Genomic DNA, 14,072 nt, shown 5'->3' on the forward strand with positions numbered 1-14,072 from the left:
TGCCAGGATATAGAATAGTAGAAGTCTTAAGGTCTTTGTAGGAGGTCTGTTTTCCAATCAAACTAAACATTATATAAGCCTCCTTATTTGTTGTTGTTTTGATGCCATTCTAAACTCAGGTAAATGATAAAAGGTATCAAATAAGATGTTTAAGCAAAGTGCTTCAACACTCACAAAATAATGACCTGAGCAGTGAGTTCAGATTCAAATTGCATATTTTTGAAGTTTTAAATCCTGATGTACTTGCATTGCTAAATATTTTTCTTTACAAAATAATACTAAATATTTCTCTTTACAAAAACTTATTAAACATATTAAGAAAGGGGTACTATACATTTGTAATGAATGACAGATTTGCCATCATTGAATTCCTATGGTGCTCCTTCTAGAAGTACTTCAAAGTGTCATTGTTATCTTTGCCCACAAAAATGCTGAGGTTTTGGGTTTTTTTTTAGTTTGTGTATATATATGTGGTGGATTGGGGACATAGGTGTGAGGTGTGGAGACAAGATTTAATGGAAAACAAGCAAAAATTCTCCATAAAGAAACTTTGTAGGCAGGACTAAGTTTAAATATAATTTAAAATACTGCATGTAATGCCCTTAAAATGGAAATTATTGTGCTTTGGACTTATGGTGGGTTTTTTTTTTAAACATAATACCAAATAACATAGAGGCATTGTGGTAAAGGGAATTAAAGCTGTTCTTGGAGCCAGAAAAACTTAGATTTTAAGTCCTGACACTCACTGACTATGACCTTGGGCAAGTTATTCTCCTCTCAGTGCTCTTGGCAATTCCCTAAGACAATTTGCAAAGAATAAAGAATTCTTTTCACCCTGGAGCTTGTACAACAGTAAAATTGTAGCTCCTTTCCTTATTGCTATCAAAAGAATATACAAATCTTGATTCAGTTTGTAGCTATTAATCTAACGCTATAAAAAGAAATTCACAAGAAATTAGTTCTTTTTGCTTTTCTAGGAAGATTTTCCTTCTTATTAATATGTTCTTTACATCTCTCATATGCTAATGTTTTTACTTATGCCTTATATTTTTAAAACTTTGATTTCTCAAGTACTGTGTTTAATTAAACAGTAGGTTGTCCCCACTGAGTTTGCTTTGCTGCTTAGCTTTTATTTATTTATTTATTTTTACTTTTTTGGAGGGCAATAGGGGTTAAGTGACTTGCCTAAGGTCACACGGCTATTTTTTTGTGTTAAGTGTCTGAGGCCCGATCTGAACCCAGGTCCTCCTGACTCCAGGGCCGGTGCTCTATTCACTGCACCACCTAGCCGCTCCTTAGCTTTTATTCTTTAGAAAGGGATCAGGTGTATGTATTAAAACATGCCTGTTTAATAGTTCTCAGCATACTATGAACAAACTCAAGAACTTTGATTTGGTTTTCTCGTAATTGGCTCCATCAGCTCACCTTTAGTGTCCTTTGTGTCCAGTAGCAACTTTCTCACACATTTACCCTTTCATGGGCACCTCAGCTGTTTAAAATGAAACAAGCACTATGATAATAGAATGATTTCCTGGAGCAAAATTTAACAAGCAATAGAGGGATTAACTTTGGCCTCATTAGTTCTGGGCTGTAACCAATCAGAAACAGCATAGGGTGAACAAATAATTTCTAGTGACTACTTTATTCATTAGGCTGAAACAGGTTCTGGCTTCATCAGGGAGTATAGGATTCTATGTTTTTCTGTACTCCAGTTGAATCAGGCAGGGATAATCAAGTTTGTATCTGGGCATTGAAGAAAAGAATCTACTTCCTCTGCATAGAATTTCAAGACTAGAAGAGCTTTTACAGGCAGTTCAAGGTGCCTAAACTTTTTAATATAAATAATAAGTAAAGGTAACATGCTGATTAGTAATAATGGTGTTTTAAGATGAATATAATTTTTGTTACTAAGAATTTATACTAGGAAATTGCCTTAATAATAGTAAAAATCTAGTATAAGCAGTGTAATCCAGATAAATTTGAGATTGTTTCCAATCAAAATAAGAATAATTATTAGTCTGAACCTCTTATGTTTTTATAACCCATATCCCTGCAATTTTGGACTTTTTTTTAATAACACTTGATAATTTCTGTAATATATACTGAAAGATACATATTCTCACTTTAATGAGAAAGTATATTATGTGTACAGAACTTTTTTGATGGGTGGGCTTATCTTGGTAAAATAGAAAAACTTAAATTCCATTTGTCAAAAACTTATTGGGGCACATTTATATTTAGTTTGAATACCTCTCCCACTACAGTCAAAAGCATTTTTATATTTTTTCTTAAGTAATAAAATTTTGCCATATAATTTTCTGCCAGTTGATTTGTCTTTTGAAATTGATAGTCAGTTTGGAAATAATTTCAAAACTGTTGTTCCCCAAATAATTCATCTCAGCAATAGTTCTTTACTTTCCTAATTATAATTTACTACAGAAATGCTGCCAACTAACTGAGTAGTTTGAGATTCAGGCTGTTATTTATAGCAATTATCAGTGGAATTCACTATTAGGAACAATGTGAAACATAACCCAATACATATCTCTCTCTCTCTCTCTCTCTCTCTCTCTCTCTCTCTCTCTCTCCTCATCCTAGCTTGCATTGGTGACTTGGAGGGATTGTCTGTTCAGGCCATTAAATAAACAGGTAATCTATTTTGCTACATTCCTAAAAAGCTTTTACAACTATTATGAGTTCTTTTCTAACCTGTTTTGTATTAACTTTTCATTGTTTATTATATATAAGTGATTTTATATCATTTTTTTAAGGTAACAAATGCTGTTTTGAAACTGATAGAAAAGGAAAGAAATGGTGAAACCATCAATACAAGACTGATTAGTGGAGTTGTACAGTCATATGGTAAATATAGCTTACTTTCAACTTATTTAATAAGAAGTTAGATTTTCCTAGCCAAAATGAATACTCTAGGCATAGTTAAATAAACGTACATATTTAAATTACTGAATTTTGTTGCTTATATTTATGTGACTCTAAACATACTGTATCCATAAATAGCTTAAAATTTCAAATTATTTTTATTTGATCTGGAAGCATACTATTCCTATAAGCATAATAGGTACTTAATTCAAGGTTTCCTTGAATTTAACTATTTAAATGTATCTTTGTATCATTGAAAATTTATATTTTGTTTAAATCTTCATTAGTAGGACTGACTGTGTGGTAACCAGAATCCTAATTATATTTGAACAATTAAGATTAAAAAAGCACTTATTAATCAAAATCTAAGAGCATCCTATATTTTCTTGCTTGTTTATATTATTTGTGATATTGTTAAAAATAAAAAACCACAAAAATGTTGGAAGTATGCAAGTTCTTTAGAAACTTCTATGGTAATTTGAAAACCTACTAACCATTGATGTGCTAGGAAATATCACAATTAATCACAGAATAAGCCTTAACAAATCATATATAAAAGAAGTTTATAATTTCATATACAGTACTTTTGTGTCCTTTTACATTAGAAGGTCTGTGTTTGTTGATTTGTCATCTTAAATTTAAGAGAGAAACAAACTTTGATGATGAGCAGTGGACCTCTCAGTCATGCACCAGAATGAACTGGTTTTATACTTTTGAATTTCATCTGTGATAGTCTGATTACATCTTTCAACTAATTGACTCAAGATTGCTATGTTCTGTGAAACAGGAAACCAAAGATGAAATAATTTTAAATAGTGTTTATTTGCTTTTAGTGGAACTTGGGCTTAATGAAGATGATGCATTTGCCAAAGGACCCACACTTACAGTATATAAAGAATCTTTTGAGTCACAATTCTTGGCTGACACAGAGAGGTTTTACACAAGAGAGAGCACTGAATTTTTGCAACAGAATCCTGTTACAGAGTACATGAAAAAGGTAAGTTTAAAGTATAAACAAATTAAATTTGATTAAAATCAGTGGTTATGGAAGGAACAATCTCTTAAAGATTCTAAGAGTCTGTATAGAGTCTATAATTTCTTTTTTGTAAAGGCAACTTTTATACCCATGCTTTTGTAGTTAGCACCATTCTCCATATATAATAAGTATATAGTACATTGTAGCAGCAAGCACCCCGGCATCCTCAGGGTTTGCTGCTACCACAGGTTCTTGGATCTGCTTTGTTAAAGGAAAGCAACTCAAAATGGGTTAACAAGCTTACTTTAATCAGTCAGACATATATCGTTTACCTTGTTCAGGAGAAAAAGGTCAGCACCCCGAACTTCAAAGCATACAGGCAGAATTATCAAGACAGAAACAGATCAAATAGACAGATTTCCCAACTGTCCAACCATTACATCCATACCCAGTCAACATCTGGGTTTCCACATCTGGGTTTTTTTTTTTTCAAAGCCAGGGGGGCCCTGGACAACAGCTTCCCAGAATACAGATCAAATCACACAACACTTCTCAAAGTGAGCCCCCAAAACAAAGCCTCACATCAGGGCTTATATAGCCTTCTCCTGGCTCAGAAAATGTAACAACCTTATTGACCCACTGGCCAATCAAAAAGTATCTACTGAAAAACAAGCCTCTCACCCCAGGCTTCAGGTGCACTTTAGCCTAGGGGCAGGGAAGATCTTCCAAATTTGCATTCCCATTACATACATATAGTAAATACCAGTGAATTCATAATGAAAATACTTCATTCTTAGTATAACATCCCCTGATGATCATGTCATGGGTTGACATCTTGTCATTATATGATTATGTGATATGCCTTACGACAAAATTTGCTTTGTAGTGAAATTTTAAATAATGGCAATATTTACCAATGGTATGGAAGATGGTATAAAGGACATGCATAAATCTGCTTGTCAGAGAAGGAAAAGCAATGAGAGACAAAAAGATGGCAAGTCTGAATAGTAAATTGGTGACCCTTTAGGATAGCAGAACAAAAAAAAAAGACATGTTGAACTCTTCTGTGGAGGTCTTGTTGGAAAATTGGAAAAGAATTCAAAAGGATGAGAAACCAAGCCGGGGGTTTTATACTGCTTTGATAAAGGTAATATCCACACTGGTGAAATCTTAGATGTACCAAAGTACAATACAAGTACAATAATGAAATTGTTGTAAAAAGGAATTTGAAGAGGAAATAGCTTTGGGGAAGAGGGTGGTACAGTAGTGACCATTTAATCCCAATGTTGTTTTATCCTCTTCATTCTTAGGCTTCTTGTAGGCATCTTTGTAGATGTTTTTATAAAATACTGTAATACGTTAATTGAGTTTCTGAGATTTATTCACCAAAATTTATATGTTAATTCATTAAAAACTAGAGATCATAGACCATAGAGAGCATGTTTCTGGAAGTCCTGCATTCATATTATACTGCTCTTACTTTTACTGCCTTTATGACCTTGAGCACACCATTTAATCTGTCTTAGCCTTGGTTTCTTGATTAGAATTCTGTGGTGCCTCTTGTTGGTGAATGGAAGCTGACTCATAAGTATTTGAAGGGCTGTGATGTTAAAGGTTCAGGCTTGTCTGTCTTGGCACCACAAGACAGAAACTAGGAACAGTGAATAGGAGCAAAAGAGAGGCAACTTTGGGCTTTAAATAAGGGCAATTGTCTCAGCAGAGCTATCCAGCAGTAGACTGGAGGGTGCCTCAGGAAGTCAGTAGTTCCCTGTCACTACGGATTTTGACAGAAAGTCTCATTCAGGTAGGGGATGGAATTTGAGGGCCTGTGAAGATCCCTTCAACTCTGATACTATGAATATAAAAAGAAATAAATTTAATTATTTTCTAGGCAGAGGCTCGTCTACTGGAGGAACAGCGGCGAGTTCAGGTTTACCTTCATGAGAGCACACAGGATGAGTTAGCACGGAAATGTGAGCAAGTGCTCATTGAAAAACACTTGGAGATTTTCCACACAGAATTTCAGAATTTATTAGATGCTGACAAAAATGAAGGTGAGCTGCTAAGATAAGATTATAGATATAAATTGTGGTTGCTGGTTATATAATTACACTGAACATTTAAGAATTATAATAAGTAATTTTGGGATACAGTGTCAAGAACTGTGTTAAAACTTAAGCAGTTTTGTGGAGGGGAGTGGGCTGCTGTAGGTGTAGGAAGATCTACAACTTTTAAGATTTCCAGAACCAACTGGAAAAATAATTATTTAATGGCATTCATCTATAATCTCATTCCCTCCAATTATACAGGGTTTATACCATCCTTGCTTTCCTGTCCTCTTTGGCTCTTATTCATACATTCCCATATGTTTGCCCAGGTGGTTCACCTAGTATTCTGGAGACCTACCTAATTTTTCTTTGACACCATGAGGTATACCAATGGAACATATATGCAGATCATCATTTACTTTTCACTTTCAACCCATAACCAACCATCCTCTTTACTTCAATTATGGTGGGGAGTTTTTTTTGATGATATACCTTACTTGACTTTTGCTTCTTAATTCCTTGTTTATAATATATTGCAGCCACTTCTTACCTACCATATACTTCTTTTCTGACCTTTGGGCTTAACTACAATGGGCTGGCTACAAATTACATTGAGAGTTATGTTACATCCTACAAAAAATCAAAACGGTAGAAAAATTTAGTAGTTTGCATCCTAAATATAAGATCTTTGTCATTGATCAGCAAATCTGATATCTACTACCAAAGGAACTAAGTTGTATCACTCTTGGCATTGCTGCTATAAACAAAACCAGAAGACACAAGGGGTTTGCAACTAAGTGGAAGGATGGCTCGCAGGTGCTCTTTAGAGAGAAGTTTAGTAGAGTTGGTTTTATTGTATATCTAATGGCAGTGAGAAACATCACTCAGTCAGACTTCTGGTCATCTCATATTGCAGTTTATAAGCTATTTGGTTGAATATTCTGTTGCAGAAAACAAAGAGAGAAATTCAAAGAATGATTTAAGACTCAAAATTATCTTATACTTTAATACTTGGTGACTACCTGAATGCAAAAGTGGGAGTAGGTGAAGAAAAATATGTTGTAAGCTATAGATTTGAGTAAGAAATACAAGGTGCCAAAGACATGTTGACTGTGCAGAAGCTTAATGCTTATGTATTGCGATTATTTTCTTTGAAGATACATAACATAGTGAACACTGAATAACACCCTGTGCCTCTCTCCTCCCCTCTCTACCTTGTAAAATTGATTATATTTTAATAGACAGGAACTAATTCTTTACTGATGTGGAAGTCATTGCTGAGTGGGTGACCTTGTATACTAAGATTACCCTTAGGATCCTATGATCTTCAATTTAGATCTGGAAGGGATCTCAGAACTCCAACAGATCCAACCCCTTCATCTTGTAGTTCTGGAAACTGAAGCCCAGAAAGATTGTCACTTGCCCAGGTTCATCCAGGTTATCTGAGGTGAAATTCAAAGGTCTTCCTAACTCCCAGGTATAGTTATCTATCTACTACACTGTGCTGCTATTGGAGAAAAATTTATACAAAGTTAGAAGGAAGGATAAAAATATGATGAATATTGGGGCAGCTAAGTGGCACAGTGAATAGAGCACCAGCCCTGGAGTCAGGAGGGCCTGAGTTTAAATCTGGCCTCAGACACTTACACACTTACTAGCCTTGTGACTTTGGGCAAGTCACTTAACCCCATTTGCCCTCCAAAAAAAAATGCTGAATATGCCGTGTATTTAAAACATTTCCAAAACTGACCACTTAAATTAGTTATTATCAGTGGGGAATGGCAGTCATGTAAAGAACACTGACCCTGTAATTACAACAGTTTCCTATAGACTCTTATTGCCACGCAATGCTGAGCCACTCAATTCAAGTCATTGTCATCAGCAGAGCTACTGAGAACCACTCTTCCTCTCTTGCAACTTACTGTATTAGATCTGCTGCTCACACCTGTCAATGCTGTATTCAGACAAGCTCAAAACCATCACTTCCTGGAAAGCTTCTCTTAGGCCAGCACCTGTGCCTGAGATACCAGGCTCTTCCCTTTCAGGACCAGATCCTGCTGCATTTCCCCTCAGGGTCCTGGCTCTATACCCAACATCTTTCAGTACTCCACCAAGTCCAATCTCCCTTCTTCCTTAACTCTTAAAAGATTACTAATGACTTCCAGACCTCTTCTCTAAAACTTTGTCACACATACCACTTTCTGAGTAAAAGACTTCATTCTTTCCTGAGAAAATAGAAGTCATGTACTTCTCTAACATATATTTCAAAACTTGACATCATTCCCCCATTCTCTTTACCTTTAGTCTGTCTCCCATTTCCATTCCATGTCTTCGTTCATTCTAGCCTCCATGCCTACAATGTGTTTTTTTCTTTTCTTTTTTAGAATTCCTAAATCCCTTTAGAATCCTATCTAAATGATACCACTTTCATGAAGCATTCTCAAATCCCCCCAGGTTTTAGGACCTTCCTGACCAAAACTATCTTGAATTTGTTTTGTTCCTATTTTTGTATAGCTTTGTGTATACAGCATTGTCTCCTTTGGTAGAATCTAGTCTTCCTGAGAGCAGAGGCATTTTCATTTTTGTCTCTATATTACCAGTGTACCTTAATAATTGCTTATTCATTTATTGATGCATATAGAGGTTAAACCAATGTAAATCTATTGCTGAGGAGAGAAGACCAAAGCCTCGGGAAACACATCAGTTGGCAAACATTTGAGCTACTTGTTAAGCAGCTTAGGTGATAGCTATAGCATCACCAGTTTAGAACTGAAAATCATTTGTATAGTTTTATGAACAGGGATGGAAGGAAATTATGAGCAGTTTGCTTTATCAAGTAAGATGTGCAAGGGACAATAGATACAGTTAATCTTTTGCTCTGAGCTCTCTAAGCATGAAACTGGGAGCATACTAGCAGACAAGAGATAGGGAAGAACTACACAGATATTTAGAACAATATCTTTTTGCTCCCAGGACAGTAGCCTCATCCTTGGTGTGCCTGTAGGAGAAATGAAAATGACATCAAAGTCTGCAAATATGAGATAAGCAGCTGGACTAGATCAAGTATAAAGACAGTCAATAAGCATTTATTTCATTCCTAGTATGTTCTACACTGTGCTAGGTACTGGTATTACAGGGACAAATGATGCCTTCAAAGAGCATACCTTCTCTTAGAGTAAACAATGCACATGTACACATACAAACCACAAAGGTGATGTCATATGGGATGAGGTATTGGCAGCCAAGGGATGAGCAGGGGTGTTATGTAGGAAGTGGTACAGAGAAAATCTGTATTGGAGGTGACAGTTTTGAGGGTGTATAGCACTGGTGTCATACTCAAATAGAAATGGATCTCAATAGAACTGACTACATATTTATTTAGAAAATCACAAATAATGTTCATTTAGGTAATAGAGCTGCTTTATTTGTTGTGTTTATATTTATTTTATTTTAATTTGTTAAACACATTAATCTGGTTCCTGCTTCAAGAGTTGGTATGGAGGAGTCAAATTTCAGATAATCCCCTGAGGATTCTCCTCAAACAAAGAAGGAAGGGAAGATAACAAAAGTGTAAAATACAATTTGGAGCTACTTGTCACCCAAAAGAGGTGACCAAAAGGTCGTTAATAACTGCCAGCCCATACATGCCTGGTCTTTCATCTGTATAACATTTTTATGGGAATACTCTGCTCATGCTTCAAGTGCATCTGTGATGTGAGTATTAAGAGGGAACTAGTCAGGCTTTCATAAGTTATATTCCACAATAAATCACATCTTTACCATCATGCAATTAACTCAAAGGATGCCCAAAATGCACAGTACCCACAGAATTACTCACTGATTGTTGAAAAGCATCTGATTTGGTAGAATAAAATGCCACCATAAAGTTTTCCACAAATATGTTAAAATAATAGAAGATTCCTTAAAAGATCTAACAACTATGATAAATGTGTTTGATGACCCCTCTTTTCATTAATGTCCCTTGAGTCCTGAAACAGAATCATGTGCACACACAAGATCTGTGCCAAGAGTTGATGAGATCCTCCAGACACTCCTATTTGAGAGTGACATTGCACTGATTCTGCCAAGACTGGAGTCATAAAATCTTCTTCCATATCCACAGTCACTTAAGAGTTTAGTCTCATTATCTACACAGGAAAAAACAACCTGTAGAATTCATCCTTTAGTCTATAAACTTGAACATACACTGCAGATGGACAATGACCTAGATTGGAGCAGAAAGAGTGGGAGAGGACTGGATTGCCCGTGGGGAATTTCAAAAGCCTTAATGGCCTTGGTCTTCTGCATGAAACAGAGGCTCGCCTTTTTAATACCAGTGTTCTTCTAGTGGTAGTGGCATATGATTTTAGGTCATAGAATGTTTTTTTTTAAGCAAGCAATCGGGGTTAAATAACTTGCTCAAGGTTACACGGCCAGTTATTTCTGGGTGTGGTGCTGAGTATCTGAGGCCGGATTTGATCTAGGTCATCCCAACACTGGAGCCGGTGCTCTTACTCACTGAACCACCTAGCCGCCCCTAAGCAATTGGGGTTAAGTAACTTGCTCAAGGTTACACAGCCAGGTGTTTCTGGTGGGTGCTAAGTGTCTGAGCCCGGGATTAGATCTCCAGGTCGTTCTGACACTGGAGCCAGTGCTGTTACTCGCTGTGCTACCTGGCCGCCCCATAGGTCATAGAATGTTACAGTCTTCAAAGAACTGAAATTAAATATCACGAAAGGTAAAAGTAATTATCACCCCAACAGATCTTTGAGGGGATGCAGTTCATCTGGGCCTGGTGTTTTGAATTCTCTATCCTGACTACATAAAATTAATTTAGGCTTGATGTAAGGAAAAAATTCCAAAATTAAAATTAGAGGTAAAAGAAGCTGTTTCTGAAAGCTTCTATTTCCAGGTTCTGTTTTACTGGAGATCTTCAAACAAATGCTGGATGATGGTATGTCAGAAATGTATTAAAGGAGATACTTTCTTGTTCGCTTATGCTTTGAACTAGATAATATCAGAGATTCTGTGAAAATATTCTCAGTTCATTGTCATATATTTGAAAGAGTGTCAGAAGGAAATAGTTCCATTTAGCCCCAAAGGACCAAAACTAAGAGCAAGGAACAGGGAAATATGTTTTTGCCTACCAGCCTCACGTTTTAGTAGGGGTAAGATCTCAGTGCTGTTTGTAAAGAATTACCTACTCTGATTCCTGTCTTATTTCTGATACTGAACTTCAGCATATATTTGATAAAATCAAGAAGGATGACTTTGGAAAAGTTAATGATATTAATTAACATCCTGCCTAATAAATATGCTTTCCAAGGAATATCATTAATTTGTTGAAGAATAGTCACGATAATCTTTTTACAAATCTTATACTCTTTGCAAATGTGTTTTTTTTTTCAATACTGTTCTAAGTTAAGCTTACCCTTGTGGTGAGAAAGAAATATTTATTTTTTAAAAGAAGATAGTATGTAACTAGAAAGAAATTTGTATCTATTTCTATATTTGAAGGTTAATGAGGGAAGAGATGATTATACATCCTATTTTGTGCCAAAGGCATAAAAAAGGTTTTAGTCAAAAGGCCACAGAAGAAGAAAACTTTTCACATGTTTTCACATGCATAAGCCCCAAAAGAAAGGTAAAGATAGTATAGATGATTGATTGAAGAGGTGTGTTCTGATGAGGACAGAGAGAATCGCACATTGATAGAGGTGTGATTGTGAGGTTTTTGTTGTTGTTTTTGCCTTGTCCTTGTCCCTTTGTATGGCGAGACAGAGCATTTTTTCCTTTTTTTAGTTTAAGAAAGCAGTTCAGATATTCCTGCTGGAGAGAATTAAAAAATCTTGATTACCAGTCCACCTGAAAACTAGAGTTCTTAAAAGAGATTTGAGAAAGGTTCCTGAGTTCAGAGGAGTGTCAGGGAATTAACAGAATTGTTCTGCCTAAATAAACCTCACAGTAAGACTAGTATTAGCTAATAGTTAAAGAGTATACCAAGATATACTTCATTGATTTAAAATTTTCTTTAAATTTGGAAGATTAAATTCTTTAATGATTATTTTTAAAATTTACTAAAATGATTTTTAACTAAAGGATAATTAGGTAGGCAGGGAGGAAGAAAACATGCTTATCTTTCAGCTTTACCTTTGGAAAGCTTAGCTCTTCAGACTACTAGACCATACTTGGCAGAAGTAAATTCTATTTATGGAGTCCAAGAAGATAAGTTCTTAAATGCTAGATACTGCACTTCCAACCTGCATAAGATGAGGTGATCCAGGCTCCCTATACCCTCCCTTAAAAAAAATTTTTTGGGGTGAGGGGGAGTTACCAGTACAAAACAAACTCTAAAAAATTGCATGCCTGAGTCAAACAGTTCAAATGCCTCTTCTGGAATAGGTCATGTAATCACTAGACTATTTCATAAATATATAGCAGAGTTGTTCCAGGTAAGAGCAGAAAAAGAAAAATGAAGGTATCTTAAACACAAATTCCTTTTGATTCTTGCCTTTATAGAACTGTAGAATGTTTGAACTGGAATGTAGATTTTAAAGATCATCTAGTCCAGCTTTGTTCCCCTTCATAGCAGCGATAGGTATAAGAACTTGTCTTTGATCCTCAGGGAAGTAAGAAATACTTTTGATTAATCACTTTTAATGAGCCTAAACCACCTGAATAAATTTATACTGTTCTGTTAGAGAAATGATTTTTTATAAAAGATTCATTCACTAAGATTAGTGCTTGCTTGAAAGGGCCTTTTTCTAAAGCCACAGAAACGTAGCTAAAATAGCTTATTTTAGCAGTGAACCCAATCCTTAACAATTTGGTATCCTGACCTAGCAGTTTTGACAGAGACTTGTTTTAGTTCTTTTAAATATTTAATGATAATCATGTGAACACAGCTCTAACTAAAAAAAAAAACCAACTCTGAGGTCAGAATTATAGGGGCACTACAGGGCAAAAATAAAATTGGAGGAGGAAAGAAGCCTTTTTGTATAGTTTTTACATTTGATAACTATTTATTGTCTCATTCCAATCTGCATCATAGACCATTTGGGTCACTTCTTCCCAATGAAAGTTTTAAGATTCTAACTTTGTTGACTTGATTTTCCAAGAAAGAATTAGATCAAAATAGTTCCTTTTAATGTGATAAACTATAGCCTAACTGAAATTTCTTGAAGGCATCCTCCCTTCCTCCCCCAAAGTTATTTTAGTTTTTTAAGTAATTGCTAAGACTAATCAATCTCTCTACCTATACCCTGGATTCCACTCCAATCTTCCATACATGTGCAAAAATGATTTTCCTTTAGTGTAGATATGATCACGTCATTTTTCTACTCTATACAATGGCTCCCTGTTTTCTTTAAGATAAAATACAAAATGCCATGGGCTACTCAGTGTCCAGCACTAAGTATCATTGGGGATGTGGGTAAGAAATGACCAGGCCATGTGGATAGTTCAAGGAAGAACCATGAACTCCATTTAATGATTCTTTGAACAAGATTTTTAAAGATCAAGCAGACAAAGATTCAAGTACTCTTATCAATGACTTGGTCTGTCATATCCTGGAGTATTCTTATCATTATCTTAGTCTGGTATATCCTGGACAAGTAACTCATAATTGGATAAGGCCATGTTATCTATGTGCCAAAAAGTCTTAGGAAAGGTCAGTTAACTCCTTTCTTATGCATTTACATAACAAAGGATGCTCTGAGAGCAGACTTCAAAGCCAGAAGCCAAAGTTGCAGCATCAAGGATATCTACATAGGAACTGACCCAAGAATCAAATATTTTGGCTTACTACAACAAAATGCCTTTAGTTTTTAAAACCCTTCAAATTCAGGCCACGGCATTTTTTTTTTCTTTTTTAAAAGAAGTTTTTATTTTCCCCCAATTACATGTAAGAACAATTTTTAACATCTGTTTCTCCCCCCCTCAATTTTGGGTTCTGAATTCTGTCCCTTCCCCCTTTTCCTTTTTTTTTTTTTTTTTTTACAGCATATTTTTTACAGACTTGTTATGTATTATTCTGTTCGCTCTCGGTTTTTTTAGTCAAACTAACCAGTTTATTCATCTTCAGCCAGGATATTCCATCTCAAGTTTGAGCTTTAGATGTGTCTTTCAATTACATGCATGGAAAATACTTCCTTTCTCCCTTCTCCCTC

The 14,072-nt window shown here is 35.4% G+C and overlaps 1 protein-coding gene across 3 annotated transcripts in view; it reads left to right on the forward strand.

The window, feature by feature from the left end:
• LOC138157152 (cullin-1) overlaps window positions 1–14,072 on the forward strand; it is a 116,656-nt gene that overhangs the window by 62,872 nt on the left and 39,712 nt on the right. For all 3 annotated transcript variants that reach the window (XM_069082663.1, XM_069082657.1, XM_069082670.1), the window contains exons 5-8: window positions 2,599–2,649; window positions 2,772–2,862; window positions 3,714–3,877; window positions 5,748–5,910. In XM_069082663.1, coding sequence (XP_068938764.1) covers window positions 2,599–2,649; window positions 2,772–2,862; window positions 3,714–3,877; window positions 5,748–5,910 — 469 coding nt within the window. The remainder of the gene's footprint in view (window positions 1–2,598; window positions 2,650–2,771; window positions 2,863–3,713; window positions 3,878–5,747; window positions 5,911–14,072) is intronic.

This window comes from Petaurus breviceps, unplaced genomic scaffold, assembly GCF_028583685.1.
Source record: "Petaurus breviceps papuanus isolate PSGF00001 unplaced genomic scaffold, PetGlider_PUasm1.0 112, whole genome shotgun sequence".
NCBI classification, from domain to species: domain Eukaryota; kingdom Metazoa; phylum Chordata; class Mammalia; order Diprotodontia; family Petauridae; genus Petaurus; species Petaurus breviceps.